The 21478-nt window shown below is 34.0% G+C and overlaps 1 protein-coding gene across 2 annotated transcripts in view; it reads right to left on the bottom strand.

Moving 5' to 3' along the window:
* Kcnh7 (potassium voltage-gated channel subfamily H member 7) overlaps nucleotides 1-21478 on the bottom strand; it is a 456737-nt gene that overhangs the window by 63723 nt on the left and 371536 nt on the right. For both annotated transcript variants that reach the window (XM_076866090.1, XM_076866091.1), the window contains exon 7: nucleotides 8877-9302. In XM_076866090.1, the coding sequence (XP_076722205.1) occupies nucleotides 8877-9302 (426 nt within the window). The remainder of the gene's footprint in view (nucleotides 1-8876; nucleotides 9303-21478) is intronic.

The raw sequence follows: 21478 nt of genomic DNA, 5'->3' as shown, positions 1-21478 counted from the left end.
TGTGCAAATAAGGAAATGGTAACACAAGTAATAAATTTCATGATTCCACACTCACTTTTCTTTTATAGCTTTGCATTTATATACATCGTTCAACGAATTATTCAATAAAACTCAGTAATATTAAAGCTAGTTTGTAGTCCTTTGTCATCTTGTCTACAATCATTTCAATATTTTCAATGACCCATTACTAACAACAAAGAGAGATATTTTGAATGTGTATAAGACCTTGGGAATTACCTAGTGTGCCATTTCTTTATTCACAACAAACCTCATATTTACTTCCAAAAATTATGAATTTTGTGGGGAATCCTGGGAATTGAACCAGAGGAAACTTACCAGTGAGCTATACCCCCAATCCTTTTTATATTTATTTTGAGACAGGGTCTTTCAGGCTGGCCTCCAACTTCTGACTCTCCTTCCTCAGCCTTTGGAGTCCCTGGAATTACAGGTATGTGCACCACACCCAGGCAAACTATGGTTTTTTAAGAGGAGATACAACCTCACTGAAAATTTCTTCCTATATTTAACAATATTTACAACTGAGATACTTGGCTTTATATTGTTTGTATAATTAGCATTCTATTATATTGCAATTTGAATTTGCCTTCTCTTCCTTTACAGTGACATGGAAAACTGGTCATCAAATGATTCTAAATCATAGTAGGCAAATGTTACATCAAATAAATAAGTATAGCCAGACACGGTGGTGCACTCCTGTAATCCAGCAGCTTGGGAGGCTGAGGCAGGAGGATCATGAGTTTAAAGCCAGCCTCAGCAAAAGTGAGGTGCTAAGCAACTCAGTGAGACCCTGTCTCTAAATAAAATACAACATAGGGCTGGGGATATGGCTCAATGGTCAAGTGCCCCTGAGTTCAATTCCTGGGACCCAATAAACAAATATGTATAAATGCTATATCTTCAAAATGGGAATTTGACTTTATCCAGATAAAATCTGTACCATATGCCATCTATAGCAATATGTGGTCAATTACACTAAAATAAGACAAAATTGATCAGCTTAATGCAAAATTATTTACTCAATTGAGGATCCTGTATCTTTCCCTTGCTAAGTCACAGAGTTTGGGAGGTAACATCAAAGATGCAAAAAAAAAAAAAAAAAAAAAGCCAATGGAAACTTCTTTCACATACAAGTCAAGAACTACCTAAAGGAAGAGACAGAGCTACTTACTTAAAGTTTAACCTAAGTATGTGTGTTGTATTGGACATTAACTTCCAACAAACCACTGTCATCTATTGTAAAGATCAAGTTCAGAAAAAACAGCTGACAAGATGATCAGGATTTCTAAAAAGATACCTGCTGAAATTTTCCTCATATTCATTCCAAAAGTTATCTATCAGACTAATGATCCAAACATATTAATAGGAACAGAAATTCTTTTCAATTGATATATTTTCCCTCAAAGAGCTTTGTAGATACTTAGGCTTCTAAGACCGTTTTTTTTTTTTTTTTTTTTTTTTTTTTTTTTTGCATTCAGAATTCATGAATATAACAGTAAAGTCTGAAAGAAGAGAGGTGAACAAAGGAAGGAATTAATTACAAGAATCCTAATTTCAGGGAAGGCAGAAGCTAATGAAACATGTAACTAAGTACAGTTCTCTAGCTTCTGAGTGTTAATGTCTTAGAAACTAAGGTCTGTCACAAAAAGCTAAATGTGAGAAAATCTGAGGTAGTCCATCTAAGTTGACTTTCTGAAGATGGAGGCAATAACATTATTACTTCTCATTAATGATATTAAGGTAGTTTGCTAAGGGTGGCATGATGTCTGATATTATAAAACTAGAAAATACAGAATCATTTCCCTTTCTGAATGGCATGAACATCAGACAATATTAGTGATATAGGCAAGCACAGTTATTGCCAATATTCATTTCTTCAACATGTTTTTAGCATTATATATAGAAGATCCTTTACTTTATCAAATTTGAATTTGCTTAAGATATTAAATGTTTATTATGAAAAATATAAGCAATCATGCTACATCTTCTTTAGTAACAAATTTATATGTCTCATTATAGTTTTAGCATTAGATATGTTTTATACACAAAATTATTTGGATAAAAACTCAGTTCTTTAATGTTGGTGTAAATAAAACAACAGTGTTACAGTAGTTTAACATTTGATGGAATTGGAAGAAAGACATTAATGTTTAATTGGCGTTGACAAAGTTACTTTTTCAAAGTTAATCCACAATGTTATAATGCATCCAGGAAAACATTTGGATAATCCAGCTAACATTAAGCAATTAATAAATAATCCCTATTATAATTTCCATTCCTTTATGTATTTTTGCATTAATTTCATAGAGATGTTCACCTCAGAACACAGGAGGACTTTGTCGTCCCAGGGATTGCCACCAGATCTTGTATATCCAAATGACAGAATAATTTCTGCCACCTAAAAAATAGGTAAGTTTCAAGATATTCCTTCAGATCTACCAAATATGAATCTCCAGACTTTAAAAAGACCCACACAAAAGTTGGTGCCTGATCCTGGTGTAGAAATACTGACTCAAATCAACTTTTGCCAGGATTATATCTGATTTTTCATTTAATGAATCTCATTTTGCAATACTCACATGTATATCTTTGTGCTTGCTCCTGGGGTGCCTGACTTGCCTACAAGCCATCTATTTTTACTTAGATGACTGAGTAATCGGCATCTCAAACCTAAGATGGCCCAAACAGAAATTTGTCTGCCACAGCACACCTTTTTCTCCTCGGATGTTTTGTCATTGTTGTTTTGTGATGCTGGGGCCTCCTATATACTGATCAGTCGCCTTACAACTAAGCTATATCCCTGGCCTCTTCCCAGGATTTTATCCATCTGGATAAATGAGTTACCATCTATAAAACTGGGTTAAGCAACGCCTTTGTTTCCCCTCTCTTAAGTTTTCAACAAGAATAAATGAACAATAAAAACATCTTTGAACTACCCCTAATTCTGCTTTTTCTCATACTCTCTCATACAATTTATCTACCAACAAATCTTGACAGCCTACTTTAAAAATGTATTCACATTTACTGACTTCTCTCCATCTCTGTTACCACCATGTTGTGGTGTCCCTTCTACATGGCAGCAAGGGCTTTAAGCGGGTTCTCCTGCTCTTCTCTTGGCTTTGCCATCTGCAGACAAAAGCCTGCACAATCTTCCCAAGTGTCAATCAATGTTATGTCTGTTCCAAAGTTCCAAAGACTCTCACTGCAGCCACAATAAATAAACCCCATGACCCCATGTGATTTTTTTCCTATCTAATCATCTTGAGATGTTAGCACCTTACTGCAGTTCAGCCTGCCTGTGGCCTTCTTTCTATTCCTTCAACATCTCAAGCCTGTTTCCCATTTGGGCCATTTTCACAAGTGTTTCTTTCTGTTTGAAATGTTCTACATAATAGTTTCATGGGACTGGATCCTTCTCATCAAGTCTCAACTCAAATGATACTTCCTCCATGGCTTTACCATTAGCCAACCACCCAAGACATTTCTTATCAGTCTTTTTTTTTTTTTTTTAATTTACTCTTTTTTGAAATCATCTTGCACAGTTATTTATTGGTTTAAGTATTATTGGTCTTCTGCTCTCTGCCAGGCCCCACATCCTCTTCTCCAGTCCTAGAATCTAAATTCTCAGAGAACAGTCTTTGTGTTGTCTAAAGAGCCAAACCTAGGAAAGTGTCTATAACTTTGATGGGTGGTTAATAAATATTTGCTGAATGAGTAAATATTATGTTGCAAAACAGGAGTAGTACATAAAATAAGATAAGTCACTTAACAAGTCTGAGTTTCACTGGCTTCACTTGTAAAATGGGAATGATAGTGCTTTAAAGCCATAGGCTAGAGACTGAATTAGATAATTTCTTGTGGTTACTTCTAGTTCTAAGATCTACATTGGTAGTGAGACTGTATTTTAATTTGGTAGTAATATGTATGATCAGAATTTGTCAGAATATTTTAAAATTTAAACTTTAAAATATAAAAGACAGGAACACCTTAAACCCCATTCCGGCTCTAAGCTTATCTATAAAAGCACGACCTGTGACAGTTTATCCTCTTGAACAACAGGAAAGAGTGCCCCTCAGGCTCGAGTCCCCACATAAACTTCAGATTCCCTCCAGCCTCACATTCTCAGGCATCTTCAGTAGCCTTACTTGTCAATATTTAATACTCTCTCCACCATTCCTCTTTCTTTTTAGTCGATAAATATCTTAGGGGGGAAAAAAACCCCCAAGATTCAAAATACAATAAGCCTTTCCTTCACCATGTGCAGCCTTCCAGTACTGGAATTCTCCTTTGATTTGTTACCAAGATTCTGGCAAGAAAAGGGGCTCTGTTATTGTTATTTCTTGAAGTCACTTCAGTTTGGCATTGTAGCCAATATTGCACCTAATTAATATCATTACTGCATACCTGACTCAGTGATTTACTTTCAGTCCCTCTTGTACCTTTTATCTTTACTATATTTGACACAATCCTCTTGATTTTTTCTTAATTTGCTAATATAATGAGGTAGATGGAAATCGTGTAATGTCTGCAACAGTCTCCAACAATAACAGAAATTTTCCATGTGCTATGGAACTTTTCAGTGTTCTACCAGTCATTTGTATATGCAAAAACCAAATTTAGTCATTCATCCTTGAAACTTGGTTTTAAATATAAGAAGAAATTTACCTTGGTGCATTTTAATATTCATTAAACTTTCCAGGAATTTAGCTACCATGTAAATTGAGAGATGGTTAGCTCATTCTATTTGAATCTTGACTAAGACTGGTTTACTGCCTCCTAAAGTGATATCTTCAATGACAACAGGTTTTGTGGTAGTTGTTTACTACATCATATCATCAGTATACATGTGTGCTTGTCACAGTTGAAGAATTCTGGGCTGTATATGGGACAATATACACCTATCCATAGGCATACATGTAATTTTCAGTCCTTACAGGATGCAAATATAAAGAAAAATACAATAATATTCAGGTGAATATTGATTTTTTTGTTTAAATACAAGCTTACTCATTAAATCTATGTAAAAGCTCCTAAGAACTTCATTATATTATTTAATGTACACATACCTGAGGCATTTACATACTCAACAAGATATTATTTTGTTACATACAATATTCCTTTTACTTCTCTTTTATTAAGGGTAGGTCATTAACTAGCATACCTATAAACTAGGCATGTAACTATTATCTGTGATTTTATTTAACAACAAAGGGGGCATTATGAAATATTTGTTATTGAATGTACATGTTAGGTCTGATAGGGTTGGGAACCTTTATAGGTCCATACTTCTAATGGGTTTCCCCTCTAACTAGGATGATCCTTCTACCCTTTCCTACTGAAAAACTCCTACAAGTAATCAGGAACTCCCTCTATGTGTGTTCCTTGTAAATGGTGTTATTAAAGTGTTTATTAGATGTTATCCTATGTGCCTACCTGCTGGTCTCCCCTTCTAGATTGCAAGCTTCCTGAACTTGGGTTCTTGTCTTATTCTCTTCTGTAAAGCCAGGGTTTCCCTTATTGACTGGCACAAGGTTAAGTTCTTGGCAAATGTTTGTTAAATTAACCATTTTACTTGGGGAGGAGGATACAATAATCTTTTCTGGAAGTGGAAAAATTGATTAGGTCAACTTTTAAAATTTTTATACAGAATCCTAATTAGTAAAGGAGATAAAACCATGTTTTTTTTTTTTTTTTTTTAATAGTGGAGGTTGCTCTTCATCTAACCAGTTTGTTTGGCTGTCTACACTTAAGGGCCTTTGGGACTTTCTGAGGCATCTTAATGAATTTGCAATTTGAAAATCAAGAGACTACATGATCTCTCATCAGAGCGATCACTAGCTTAATCACTAAAATTTATCATTCTATCTTATGTCCAAAATCTCAAAATTTTTATTTATTTTTTCTATTCTTGTGACAAAATTCCCCACATTAGTCTATTTGAATTTAAGATATCCTTTACTCTGGAAGTAATTCTTTTCTTTTTTTTTTTTTTTTTTTTGTCAGAAACAAAATTGGATGCTGAATATCTATAATGCACTTATTGTATAATGTACACTTTTGAAAAAAAATTATTCTGAAAGAGCACTATGAACTGGAAAGCCTGATTATAGTTATACAGCATAGTTTATATGTTAAAGGAGCATCTTCATTGCAATTTCTGTGAAAAATAAAAGGTAGCCCAAGTTCATCACTTGTCACGTTACCCTTTTATGGCTGAAAGGTATCTTGATGTATCTGATGTCTGATTCCCACATGTGCCCTCCAGTACCCTTCCATATTTGATGTATTTTATGTCTGTCTACTTCACCCCATCATATCCTGTGTTCCTGTTCTTTACAACCCAGTTACTATACTCAAACCATTTACTTTTCCTCTCTCATTTCTCCAGAATTCCTTTAAGTTGCAGCTGGTTAATGTAATAACTGTTGTACATTAACACTGTTAATGTAATTTATCAACATTAACACATGAATACACATTAACAGCATTTATTTGTCAAATAAATTGATGGAATTAAATTTATTTAAATTTGTGGGTTAATGTGATTCAATATAAGTTTTTAAAGGGAGATTTTTATCAGCTATCAGAGATATTAATCCAAAGAGTGGAAGAGGAAGAGAAGAAACCACTGGCAAAAAATTACTATGTAACTTTACCTGGTCTAGTCTTTTCATATAAATTCAACTTATTTTTTAAAAAATCACAAGAACTCATTTTTAACTATTTTACAGAAAACAAATAACGTCTTAAATAGATTAAATAACATCAAGTAAGTGGCACAGAAGAGAATCAAACCCAGGCCTATCTGACTCCAAAGCCATGATCTTTCCCATATCATACCACTTCTTAAACAGACTGAGTAGCAGCTATGAGAACATAGGGGTGCTCACGAAATTCTTCATGAACTGTGGACTGGCCTCAGTCTCTGTGAGGCAAAATTTGCCTTTTCCTTGACAGTTCATAAGAGATGTGGTCTAGGCTTCCTCTTTTCACAAGACTATTTCATCCTGTAACTGAGGTGAATCTCATAAATAATCTCTTGTTTCAGCTTATTCAAAGGAAGTCCTGTCTGAAACAGTGATTGTCAGAATTACATGTTTTAATGCAATTTTATTATTTTCAAGTGAAATATTAACTGAAATTAAACCAAACTCGTACTTAATTCTATAAATTAGGGCTGGGATTGTGGTTCAGCAGTAGAGGGCTTGCCTAGCATGGGCGGGACCCAGGTTCAATTCTCAGCACCACATAAAAATAAAGGCATTGTGTTGTGTTCATCAACAACTAAAAAAACAAAAAAGATATTTAAAAAAATCTATAAATTAGAAGTAATGATGATATAAGCATACCTAAATATTCACTGATTTAATATTTATTGATTGAATACAATGAGTATACCACTTGCCCCTAAGAATTCCATTTGCTTATTCATTAATTTATTCAAATTTTAATTTGCTATTGGTGTATATATTTTAACATTGGAAAAAATGAAGTTTTATTCTATTGTTTATCAGTGTGGACTATTGTGATGTGATTACATGGATCTCCCATTGAAAGAAACTCAGATAATTATGAAATATTTCCCTTCCTTTTCTTTAGCTAAAACTGAAAAGAATAGCTAATAAAACTTTATATACTTTAGTGGCAGTTGATATTTTTTTTTAGGACTTTGCTGATTTGCACATGTATTACCTCATTATAGTCTTAAAAACAATGACTGAAGAGAAGAAGGTAACATTATTATTCTTTACTGATGAAGAAAGTCAGACTTGGGACTTTGTTTAATATTTGCAGATTCCAGCAAGAATATCATCTTCCACTACTCTGCTCTTAACTGACCCACAGTTTCACCAGCATGTTCTGCAGGAAAAAGAATGTTAAAATCTAAACCTATTGATTCTCCATGGCAGAAGGAGTCTCTTGTCCTGAGGCCTTCAAAGGCTACCATATGTAGACTTACTTAAAAACAACAACAACAAGAGATGATGTATTGTTTTTAGGCAGAAAAGATACTACCTTTTTAAAAATTCAACACATTGGATTGGGGATATAGATATTGATGGAGTGCTTGCTTTGTATGCACAAGGCCCTGGGTTCAATTCCCACCACTACCAAAAGAAAAAAAGAAAAAAAATTCAACACATGGAGTTCAATTTTTCTTAATATACTGCTTTAGAACTACTTCCAGACCTTTTGTAATTTTTCCAGTATGCAATCCAGGGAATTTATAAAAAACTTTGGGGGCAATTAAATGGAGGGGCCCTTTGGAGAACTTAATTTTTGGGATGAAAAAATCCTTTCAGAATCTGATTATAATTATGGATCCTCTATCCCCCAAAATCACTCAATATGCATACACAACTAATATTTCTTTAAATTTCCAATTTTATAAGATATTTGGAACATATGAGCAGTATTTTCCAACATGGATGTTATTTAAGAGATAGGGGTTTTGCACAAGACATTTCAGAAGATTCTTGCTTCCACATAATCTGAAGAACCAAACTACAATAATAAGAAGGAAAGCAACATTCTTAATGTTTGACAGTTTTACACCCACAAACTTAATATGTAGACATTTTACATCCTGGGAATGTGCTATGTGGTATGTGTCTCAAAGCTTAACTTATTGGTTAAAGAATGGAATGTATTTTGCATCTCTTAGCAAAAATAGAAGGAATTTAAATTATTTGCAATGGAAAAATAGTTCCATTTCATTTTATAACATTTCAAAGTGAAAAATGAATTTCATCTGTGCAATACAGAGAGTATGTAAAGCAACCATTTTTAAATGAAAGTAGATTTACTTTTATAATTGCAATCTTTCAGAAAATAAGATTTTTTTAAGCCGCTCTTACCTCATCAGAACCTGATCCAAAAATCAGCAAGTCAAAAGGAATTGCTGCAACCATGTCAATCAGGAACCAGCCTTTGAAGTAGTGTATTGCTATTTTGGCGGGATCACTTACCACTTCTTCATTCTGATTTACATAAGTAGTTCTGAAGTTTATTAGAATATCTATGATAAACATAATATCCACAATCAAGTCTACTACATTCAGAGGGCTACAAGAATAACCACATTCTCGCCTTTTCTGTTCTTCTCTGTCATTGAGTAGGAAGGCTGCGGAGTAGGGGGTGAATATAGCAGTGTATATGACCAACAGCAGAATAAGCCAATCCCAGACTGCCTTGAAAGGGCTGTAGTGCAATATTGTAAACTTGTTGATTCGTGGTGTCTGCAGTTTATATTCTGGTAGGACATCTGCTCCCAAAGAAAGGACCTAAACACAGAAAAGAAAACCACACACTACATAAAAATATCATTATTTAATCTGAAACCTATAAAAATGAAGGAAATTATATAGCAAAATCTATTAGAAAGAATTCATGTAATTCTGATGTACATATGAAAACAGGAAGTCCATTTAAATGAATTCATATCAACTGCAACTATGTTTTATATTCACTTCAAAAAAACCTCACTGGTATTTCTGGATAAATTCACTGCAAAGTAATAATATTATTCCTGAAATACTGAGGAAGGGTTATTGTTTACTTTGAAACACAGTACTTCACAGAATTAAAATTACATGACTGTTTTTAAAAAACCCTAAAATCAGTTTTGATATAAGTAATAATTCAGTTTTCAAATCTAGGAACAGACTGACTATAATGAACATAAAAAAATGTACTTGGATCCATGGTCTCAGGTTCGGTTTACCTATACTTATTTATGTTAAACTTTGATAAATTAACTACAATTTATTTAAATCTTTACTTATGCAAATTTTCTCACTTATAATTTGATTTTAGCATGGGGTAAGGGAGCATATAAAACAGATTAAAATAAACACAAAGCAGTCTTTTTTCTAAACGGTAAGAGGGTATTTTATTTCTAAACTTTTCCATGAAATTTAAGAATCACAAAAAGAAAATGCTGCTAGTAGATGTTCAGAATATTGATATGGAAAATGTTGCAAGATTCTTAGCCACCAAGGGATACAAACGTCTTAAGTTTTATTCTACTTAATAAGGCTAGGGGTAAACCAAAGCAGTTTCCCCTTTTCAAGTTTCGGTTTATCTGAAAAAAATGAGAGGTAAACTTGAGTTGTACACTGCTAAGTAGACAAATCCATGATTTTGGGATTTTAGACTGAATTTCAAAAACCAAAGTCAAATAGAAAGGTTATCTAGCGTAGTGGCAGATAGAGAACCATTTTAAGGGAATTGTGAGTTTATAGTGTCACACTATCAATGTCCTACACATACCAATGGCTCCATTTGAAATGTTAATGTCCCCAACAACATTTTCTTAAACTACATTCATCTAAACTGCTGATGCATCATGGGCTTTGAGTCACGGATCTGAAGTAATCCCCTGTTGGTTAGACAGAGAGTTTTGTGTGTTTTTGGCAATTCTATCCATGTTGGTTTTATCTTGACCATAGTAATGAACTATGTTGGAAAATATCAATTTTGAATCACTTTTATTGTTATATCTCATACTTTTCCCATCCTATAACAAGTTACCATCCTTATTTACGAAGGACCTGAGATGTTAGTCCCAAATGAGATAAAACACAACTTAAATATAACACAAGAATCCAGGTAAAATAGGTAAAACTGCTTTTACATGTCAAATTGATTTAATACATTAAAAAAATGAATAAAAATTTGGACCTGATCATTAATCAGCCCAGAGTAAATCTGAACCAACCAGTGTATGGAGGATATAGGACTGTATTTTAAGCTATTAGGAGATGACAGGAGCTAAATTATTGGCAAAAGAAAAATATGGAAGATAAAATGATTTCATATTCATGAAATATTGAAAATCCTCAGAATCTAAGATATGCAAATGTATAAGTATACAAGTTTCAGAATCCTAATAGGAAAAATGTTTGTATTGTCTATTAGTTCCTAAGTGCAGATTAATAGAACTCTTCCTATTGTGATTAGTTTAGAAAATAGTGGCATGACATTTTGGTCTGGTGGCATTACATCATGTAATGTCCCTTTCTCAATCACCAGGGGGCTACACAGGTTGTCTGGTTGTACAAGGTAAAATCCAAAACCTTATTTTGGCTTTCAAAGTCATCTAAAAATATAGACCTGTTTTATCTTTCCAGGTTCTCTTCCAATGGACCCACCTATGAATACAGAGTACTCAAGCAAAACAAGGTGGAACTTTTGAGCTGCTAGGATCTTCCCCCTCCTTTCCCAATTCCCTTCCTTCCCTTTTCCCTTCCCCTTCCCTTCCTTTCCCTTTCTACCTTGTACTAGGGATTCAACTCAGGCATGCTCTACCACCGAGCAGGATCACTTACCACTTCTTTATTCTGATTCACATAAATATTTCTGAAGTTTATTAGAATATCTATGATAAACATAATATCCACAATCAAGTCTACCACATTCAGAGGGCTACAAGAATAACCATATTCTTGCCTTTTCTGTTCTTCCCTGTCATTGAGTAGGAAGGCTGCCGAGTAGGGGGTGAATATAGCAGTGTATATGACCAACATCCCTAGTCCTTTTAAAATTTTATTTTGAGACAGGGTCTAAGTTGCCCAGACTGGCTTTGAACTTGTGATACTCCTGCCTCAGCCCCCTGAGCCACTGGTATTACAGATGTGTGCCACCATAGCTGGCTTATACTGTTTAGTTCTTAATAAATCCCTAAATTCACACTTTTTCCCATAAAAATGATTACACAGTCACTCAAAGAGATTCAAAGAAGTCATTTTTAAAGATAGATATTTATCTGAGCTTCCTCACTGCTTAAGTGACATGCTTCTGATGTCAACCTCCCACACAATACATGCTATGGCACAAGTATGTATTAGAATGCATGTAGTGTTATGGAAACTTCCCTGTAAGTAAAAACTGGCTAGAACTCTTCCTATCCCATCTAGATACACAATCTTTTAATATTTTGATGGCCACTTTAGTAAGAGCAAGAGACTAAAATTGGGGAAGACACTGTTCCTGACATCATGGAATTCATGGTCTATTGGGAAGGAGACTTGCAAGAAATGAGAGCCCTGATTCCATAACCAATGGCCACTTTGCTTAGTGTATGGAGCTTGTGGTGATGCTGAGGGGGCATGATCTTCCTAGAAAACTTTCATTAAAATATGGCAGTTGAATTGACACTGAGTAGAAGTTGGAAGTGATGAGGGATATATAGGACATACATAACTGGGAGATAGGGAAGTTGGAAAAGGAATAACATGAACAAAATTAATGAAGCGTAAAATAATGTTGTACGTGTTGAGAAATTATAAACAGTATTCTATTTTTCTGAAAGATAAAATGTAAGAAGTGAAACAGTTGTGGAGTATGGCAGTGGAAAAGGCCAGGACAAGGCTGCTGAAGGTCCACTGTGACATAATAACAAACAGAGGTTTTGAACTTTAGGTCAGTGTTTTTTTTTTTTTTTTCCCCAGGTATTGAACCCAGGGGCAATTAATCACTGAGTCACATCCCCAGCTGTTTTTATATTTTTTTATTAGGAGACAGGATCTTGCTAATTTGCCAAGTTGTTGAGGCTGGTATCAAACTTGTGATCTTCTTGTCTTGGCCTCACAAGCTGGCCTCACAGGCCTAAGACAATGTTTTTTTTTTTTTTCACACTTAAATAACATACAGAGTTCTTTTAAAGGAAAAGATTTCAGAACCATAATAATGATTTATTTTATTTTTATTCATAATAGAAAATATGTTAAAAAATAAGACTAGGTTAAAATTTCATGTTTATACTTCTCTGTATGATTCTTCTAGAGTTAAACTGTGTACCCTCAAAATATATTTTGAAGTTCTAATCCCTGGTACTTGTGAATGTGACCTTATTTGGAAATAGGGTCTTTACAGGTATAATCAAATAAAGACAAGGTCCTCAAGATTTGAGATGGACCGAACTCCAATAATTGATATCCTTAAATGAAAAGAGAATTTGGGACAAAGAGACAAAGACACAAAGGGAGAATTCTGTATGTTAATGGGGCAGAGACAGCTGCAAGCCAAGGGATGCCAAGGATTGACTGTAGCCATAGGAAACTAAGAGAGGCAAGAAACTGATTTACCCTCAGAACTTCCAGAAGGAATTCACCTTGCCAAAACCTTGGTTTTGAATCTCTAAACTCCAGAATAGTTTTAAGATACCTAGTTTGTGGTATGTCATTACTTTAGCCCTTAATATAATGACAAAAAAATGAAACAAATATTTGATATTTTTCTAGGTCAAAAATCATTGAACTTGGGGCTATTTTATTTATTAAATATGAAAAAATTGTATTCTAATCTAAAAGACTTTTTGCAAAAGTATGTTATCAAAATACTGTTATAGACTTCAAATATTTAATTGCTGTGTCAGGATAACCTAACCTAAATCTTATGGCAAGCTGTTTTTCTCCTAGGCTTTGATAACTTTAAGAAGTTTTGTTTATTTAAAGTTAACTTTATGGCATTATTCAATTTTACATTAAGTGATTATCTAGTCAACTTATATTTAGAACTGTGTTTAAAAGACAGTTTATTTGTTATATTCTAACATGTCTGTTGATACAGAACGATAGCTATTTGGTATGTAGAATGAAATGTGTTTTGACAATGAATTGGTATTAATTGGTGTGATACCAAATGTTATGTGCAGGTTCTTTTGACTTCTGCATGACTGTGCATGTATTATATGATCCATTGTCACCAGACTTTTACTAACAAATAATGTAAAAAAACACATTTATTTATACTGCGTGCTTTAGCACTATGAGGTCCCACTATAAATTCAAATTTAGTCTTGGGCACTGATGTCAAGTCAATGGCAATATTGTTACTAGGTGAAAATGTTAATGATTCAGAAGAGTATAGTTTTGCTTTACTGTTTCAACAAAATACAGGAAATTTTAAGATTGTCAAATAGGACTTATGGCCCGTTCAGACATCCCTTTCCACGGATATCAGTTGGAGAACTGTTAAATGTTACTAGGCAGGGAAGAAAGGTGGCTGTGTTTGATTTTTAGACAGATGAATCAGGAAATAAAACGGAGAAGAAACCAAAGGTGGTCAGGACCAAAGACTCAGAGGTCAATTTAGGATTCTGTCACTCCAAGAGATGTACACCAGGGAATAGGTAGCAGAGATGGAGAAGATGGAAAACATTTGTGAAATAAATTTTTCTCAGTATGTAAGGATGAGAAGTACAGAAACCTTTCTTCCCTTGTGGTTCCAATAATAAGTCTTAGTAGAGTCAACCATGGTAATATAAATCTCTGAAACCTCAACCAACTTGGACATAAAGGAAAGATCACTAGATTGTAAATTTGAAGACCTGACTTTGAATTCCAGACAGAATTGTTAAACTCTCTCAACTTTAGTTTTTTCCATCAGTGTGACGGGGATAGTAATCTTTGCCTGTCACTTGTCTATAGAGGCTAGCATATCAAATCACATAATTTCTATAAAATTAGCTAATAAAATTAAAAATATTTACATGCATGTAAAATATTTTCATTATTGTTTAGAGTTCTAGGGTTACTTCCTATATCATAATCTAAACAAATAAACTAAAAGCAAAATATTTATAAATCTATGGGAGGAAGTTAAACATTGGATACTGAAAATACTAAAAATTGTCTCAGTTATCTACTCTTTTTAACAAATTGAACCAAATTTTAGTCACTCAAAAGAGTAGTAATATTATTATTATTATTGATTTTATGGATCAAAAATTGAGCTTGGGCATACCTGGACAATAAGTTTGCTCCACAGGATGTCATTTGGGGTTATTTTGTGAAATTTAGCTGGTGTCTGAGCTTATGTGGAAAACTCAAGAAGGTTTCACTCACATGTCTAGAAACTTGGTGGGGGTAATTGGCAGATTGGGCTCACCCAAGATTCAGGAGTGATTAGATTCTCCCCACCCCTCCTGTGGTCTCTTCAGCAGGATAACAAACATCTTAGGTGGAGACTTAGGAGTCCCAAAAGAAATAGAAACTTCAAGTCCAGATTTGGAATTACATTGTTACAGCAGCATTTCTTTCATAGTCTACTGGCCAAAGCAGAGGCAGGCCAGCCCAGATTTAAGGAAGTAAGGGTATATTCCCTACCTCTTGACAAGGGACTGACATGATTGTGGAAGGGAAGAAATCATTATACTGGTTTTGGAAACAAAATTATACTTAATTATAATTAAAATATACAAAATTATACTGGTTTTGGAAACAAACTATTGCAGGACTTGGTGACAATTATTTTTTTTAGGTGGGGTGACACTGTAGTTATATATATTTTAAAAAAATGGCCTTTACCTTTTAGGAGTATGGAGTGAAGTATTTGTGGATGAAATGTTATAATACTGAAAGTTTTCATTAATATAGTCTGGAGCATGGGGAGAGGAGTTCTGATTATATGTAATAATGTAGGCTGTATGTTGATTTATATTGGAAATAGGTGACCAGATACTATTCTATATGTTTAAAATGTTTCAAAATAAACACTTAAAAAACAAGTCTAGAATCTCATCCAGAAATGCATAAAATAAATGAGAATATATTTTCTTTCTAATTTTGTTTGCTTGCTCCCTGCCCCCAACCTTCCTTTCTATTTTTCGGTACAGAGGATGCACTCAGGGCTTTGCACATGCTATGCAAGCATTCTACCCACTGAGCTATATCCTCAGCCCTTTTTTATATTTTATTTCTTCTGAGTTAGAGTCTCCCTAAGTTTCCTATGCTGACTTTGAACTTGTGATACTCTTTTCTTAGTATCTCACTGTAGAGGGTAGAAATTCCTAGATTAAAATAACTATTTTTATAAATATCATGGAGTACACGTATCAGAATTGCATTGGTTCCTTATTGGGTGTGTTTTTGTCCTTGTTTACAGAGCAGAACGCTTACTCATACTATGTGGCTCTCCACTCAGCTACATAGACTTTATATAACTCAGATTTTGTGGAACCTTGACTGTTTGCTGCTACATTTCCATGAAATTGGTGGCTGGGACAAATCATATTTAGGAAACTAGTTGGAAGTGTGTACTGCATCTGCTTTTTTCTCTTAGTATAAGATACTTCATGGCATGGCTCATCAAGTTAGATTAAAATACAGACACATCTTAGAGACTTATAATATGAAGTGTCTTATTGAAATATATTTTTTTAGAGTTTCATATTACAATTTTAGACTATTATTCTGAATTAAATGCAGAAGTTTATGTTTGCATTTTTCTCATAAAATTACCACTAGATTAAATGTTTACACTGTTTAATGTCATTTTAGTAGATATTTGCATTATATATTTCTTTTAAAATTCATTTCTAGAAAGATTGGTCACTTTAGGTATCAAAACATTTCATTTTTTGGTTTAAAAAACTGTTATTTCATTAATCATAGTTTGTTTTCCCATAAAACTATGAGTTTAGAATTACAATATAATTATATCTATAGTCCTTTACATTGTTCTAATTGTTTTATTTTTATTTTAGTGGTCTAAATTCAAATACATTTTCACAATGTTAATATCACTTTGGAAATAAATATAAAATTAAATATAAAATTAAAATAAATTTTAATAAATAAGTTAAGGTTAATTCCGATAGTACTTTGGAACAACCATTTTTGGAAATAAAATATTAGATAGGTATATATTCATTTAATTAATGTGCATAGGATTCTAAGAGACCAGTGACTACATAGGAAAAAGCTGTTACTCAGTGTATTACATTCCCTTAAGAAAGCCAACTTCTCCCACACATTTGAGAAATCACATATTTTAGAAAGTTAAAACACGATTAAATGAACTATTATAAAACTTTTTTTTTTTTTTTCAGGAGAGAAAAAAGGAAACAAAAAACAGGGGGAAAATCCTCATTATATGAAAAAAGTGAGACTCCACAATCTTCAGAAAGACATTTCTATTTTCTTTTTCCTGAAACCACCAATTAAATGTACAGTTTAATACAGACTAAAATATTTCTTTACCAAATAGTTTTTTTTCCCCTAGCACATTGCTATTTGTTTAACCTCTAACAGTTATGTGTTATATAAAACTAAAATCTTTATATGAAACAGCACTATTTATTCAATGAAGATCTACTGTGAAAATTTTGTGAGAACACAGGATTAATAACTACTCTTCTCTTTTGAAAAGTGCAATAGGGAACGATTAAGCCTTCCAAAAGATTATACAGTACTTTTGGCAGCTGTTAAACGCCATGCTGAGGTGTTGGTAGAGACTGCTCATCTGGTATTTATCTTTTACTTGGGACTTGCATTAACTAATAGGCTAGCTATATTTTTATCTATTGGAAAGAGTACTCAGTAACAAAATGAATCGGATAGATTATACAGCATCAGGAAGGATTTAAACTCCCTTGGCTTTTCAGCATATTATTTAAGAAGTAGAGTCAAACCTGAGAAATTATCATTGATATAGGCATCCCCACTGATGACCAATCAGATATTCAAATTAAAAGATGAAAAAGAATCACATAATAAATCTAACTTGTCACAGAGAAGATCTTTAAATTAAATAAAATATTAAAATTAGGAGAATCACTGCAGCAGCATTCTAAATTCAAATAACTTTCTGAGATTTAGATTAAAATAAGTATTTGGCTATGTGCGTGTATATGTATGTGTGTACTGGATTGGGTATGGATGGTTGTATGATTTTGTAAAGCTCAGCATCATATAGAATCAAGTTTAGTTAAACCTTAGGTTTAGCATTTTGTTTTGTATGTGCTTTATATGGTAATAGGAAAAAAAAAAAAAAAAAACCAAACATCCACTTCCTAAGGTATATGTGGCTCAGAATTTGAGAGAAATCAGTTAGAAAATATCTTAAACACTTATTGCATTCATAAATCACTTCACAAACATACATAGGTTCTTCTAGCATCATACATTCTTAACTCCCAAGCAAGCCCATGTCCATTTGGATAGTGCATCTTGGTTCTGAATCCACAGACCCTGGGCCACACTGACAACAGATTCTCTTTGGCCTCATGTTTGCTTCCATGGCTTCTCTCTCCTCTTTTCCTATGGAAACTGCAGTGCATCCTTCTCTCCATATCTTTCATCTTTGTTTAAAAATTTATTGATTTTAGAAGAAAGATGGAGAAAAGGAACACTTTGCACACCAGTTTATAAGTAAGACTGTGGCAGATTTTTTTTCAAATGTACAGATGACTGAGGAGCAAGCTGCAAGATGAGAGAGGAGAATAAAGATTTGGCTAGGACAACTCCAAGTACGGGCGCTGGTGCCAATAGGAGGAGGCATTTGGCAGGCTGTTGGAAGGTCTGAGATGGAGCTCTGGAGGAGGCCGAGCTAGAGATCCTGCAGAGGCAGTGGCTGAAGTTTTGGAAAATGGATTAGAGTGTAAAGAGAGAGGGAATACACTAGGAAATAAATGAAATATGGGATAGAGAAAAAGGCTTAGCTAGTATTTCACAGGCCCTGCACAGTATCTAGTATATACAGTTTTATGCATAATGATCACCCAAAATTGTCATTGAATGGGCATGTTTGTAGCTTAAAGAGAAAGAGCCAAGAGACAGCAAGGCAGGGAAATCACAAAAGAAAGAATTAGGCTAAAAACAGCTCCTGTGCACTGAAATTTGTTGTTCTTTCTTCCGTGGAATAGAATTGTGGTTAGAATGCATCTGCATAGTTGAGAACTGCATTTTCTAGACCCATTTGCAACTAGAAATGCTCTTATGTCTAATGAGCTGCTCTTCTTGGCCAAAGCTTCTAAGAAGCAGGAATGTCTTTCCTCCTCTCTCTTTTACTTTCCAATGCATGAAGTCAGAAGCATCTAAGGCTTCAAGTACCTAAGTCCTATAGGGTGGATCTAAGGCTTGCTAATTTACTTTGCTAAAGGCAGAGTGCCCTCCTTCCCTCAAATGGTCTTGTCTTGTTTCAGTTTTCTACATTAATGTATCCTGAGTTGAATTATCTATCTCATCCATTGATGCTGAGACAGTAAGAATATCATGTAATGATGGGGGCAGAGATTGGAGTGATGTCTACAAGCCAAGAACACCAAGATTTCCAACAATATCAGAAGCTGATAGAAAGACATGCAACCTGTTTCCTCTAGAGCCTTCAGAGAAAGGATCTGGCCCTGCTGACACATTGATGGACTGTTACTCTCAGAACTAAGAGAATAAATATTTATGTATGTGTGATGTCACCATGTTTGTGATAATTGGTTTTGGAAGCCCCCGGGGCAATACAGTACAATTTCCTTTATTCTACTTTATGAATGTGAAATCTGAGATTAGCTAATTTAAACAAGGCTGTTTGGTCTGTAGGACCTGTGCTCTTTTACAACAGCATCCCTGTATTTAACTAATTTCTCTGAGATGATGAAGGCTATGTTTTCCTGCTACACATACTGTTTCCATAAAAGAATATGTCCATGTGAAGGTCATATGAAAGCCAAAACAGAAATGTTAGAGAGCCATGGATGGGCATAAAGAAAGGAAAATAAGGACAACTCAGAGTGATTAGAAATTCATAATGTTTCCAACATTGTTGAATTCATCTGGCTACAAAGTGAGACAGAGCTGCCCTCTTACCTATCCATGTTCTGTCAGGGAAAATTTTATATATCAGTTATGGCAAGCGAGGACAGTGATCTCTGCCTCCTGGTCAGCTGTGAACTAAGGTAATTCATGTACAGAGTTTCACATACAGTCCCTGTTTACCATAAACACACAACACATGATTACTGCTACTATAATTTTAGGCACATGAAACTAGAATAGCTCAAAGTTAAATTACACAAAACAATGTGAATTATAATTACTTACTGAACCTCAGTCTCTGATGTCACCCCTGGAGCAAATCAGTTATGCAAAGGTAGAGCAGAAGACAGATGGTTGTGTTTGTTGACTATTGAGTTTGCTAGTAAGGTAAAAATTTGTTTTTGAACATCTCAATTATTATATATTGGTCCATAGGACATGTGTCATTGTAATTTAAGGAACTGAACTTTTCATTATTAAAGTCTTCAATCACCTTGAAAGGACCCAGTAAAAACAAGTGACAGAATATGTCTTCCTAAAGCAAGTGTCCCAGACTGGCAAACATTTTTGTTGGTCTGGATGGAATATCTATCATTAAGAATGTGATATCTGCTGGGTGGTTTGAGAAAGTGTTTTCGAGCATCTTTGGAAATTACACGAATTTCTCTTATTTTGCTGCAAGTAATTAAATGGTATTTCTTCAAAATGAATTTAGTGTTTTGGAGGTTCTATCAGTTGTAAAGTTTCCCAAGATACCATAGAAATGATACCTATAGCAAAATAAACCAGAGCAGATGACCTCTGAGGAACTGAAATTCCATCATTTTTCTTAAATTGCACAGTTTACTTATTCAATTACACTTAGTGTGATTTCACCGTGTTTGCATAATCTACATGTCAAGGATTAATGTATGTTAGAAAAAGAAATCAGAAATGCTATCCATGAGAATTATAGAATTCTGGGGAAAAATAAACATGTTTATATGTATGTGAGCAAGCACATAATGAGGAATCATCATTGTCCTCAGATGTGTGAATGGACTTCTGTGAACTCTCTGAAATGAGACAGAGAAAAGAGAGAGGGAGGGGGAGAGACAGGGGTAAAAGCGGAAGAGAAGGAATATTTAATGAGAAGATGAGGCATAAATCAATGGGAGAACTAACAGGAAATGTGCTGGAAGTCGTAGTGAAGCACTATTAGAACATTCCCCATATTGATAGAGATTTTCTAAATATTTACAAGGTAAAAGTTCTGCTCTTTCTCAGACCCAATCTTTTTTTTTTTTTTTTTAATAACTTGGCTTTGTGATGGATATGTTCATTAGCCTGATTTGATAATTTCATAGTAGATGCATCTATCAAAGCATCACATTATTCTCCATAAATATATACAATTATTATGTTCAGTTCAAAATAAATTTAAAAAGCAAGAAGAATAATATTTTTTTTTTATAGCTACATCTCCAAAAGAGAAATGTCTTCCTATCAGAGGCTGAGTAAATTCAATCTAAGTAGCCTTAGCAAATGTAACATTACTATCGAATTCGTACTTAATGAGTCTTACTTAGTTGGGCCATGTCTGATGGTTAAGGAGTCAGTTAAGAGTCTGTAAAATCTTGGCAGGAATCTACTCAAGTCATTACTTTAGTAATAGGTTCATGGAAGTCTGTTATTTACCTTCTGGACTTATTCTTTTTGGAGGTCAGAGAAGATTCATTAGGGACCCAGAATAGCAATAAACAGAAAATTTTAGGATATCTATTGGCCAACTCAGTACAGCCATGAGAAGTAAAAAGAAGATACATTCCACAGAATCAGGTGTTATTCATCTAACTATTCTCTTTCTGTTTTTTCTTCTTTCCTCTTTTACTCCCACTCAGCTTTCTTCTTTTCCTCCTTCCATAATTAAAATGCTCAAGAGAAAT

The sequence above is a fragment of the Callospermophilus lateralis genome, chromosome 9 (genome assembly GCF_048772815.1).
Source record: "Callospermophilus lateralis isolate mCalLat2 chromosome 9, mCalLat2.hap1, whole genome shotgun sequence".
NCBI lineage: Eukaryota > Metazoa > Chordata > Mammalia > Rodentia > Sciuridae > Callospermophilus > Callospermophilus lateralis.
Note: the sequence above shows the minus strand (reverse complement) of the source record. Positions and strands in the feature narration are given on the sequence as shown.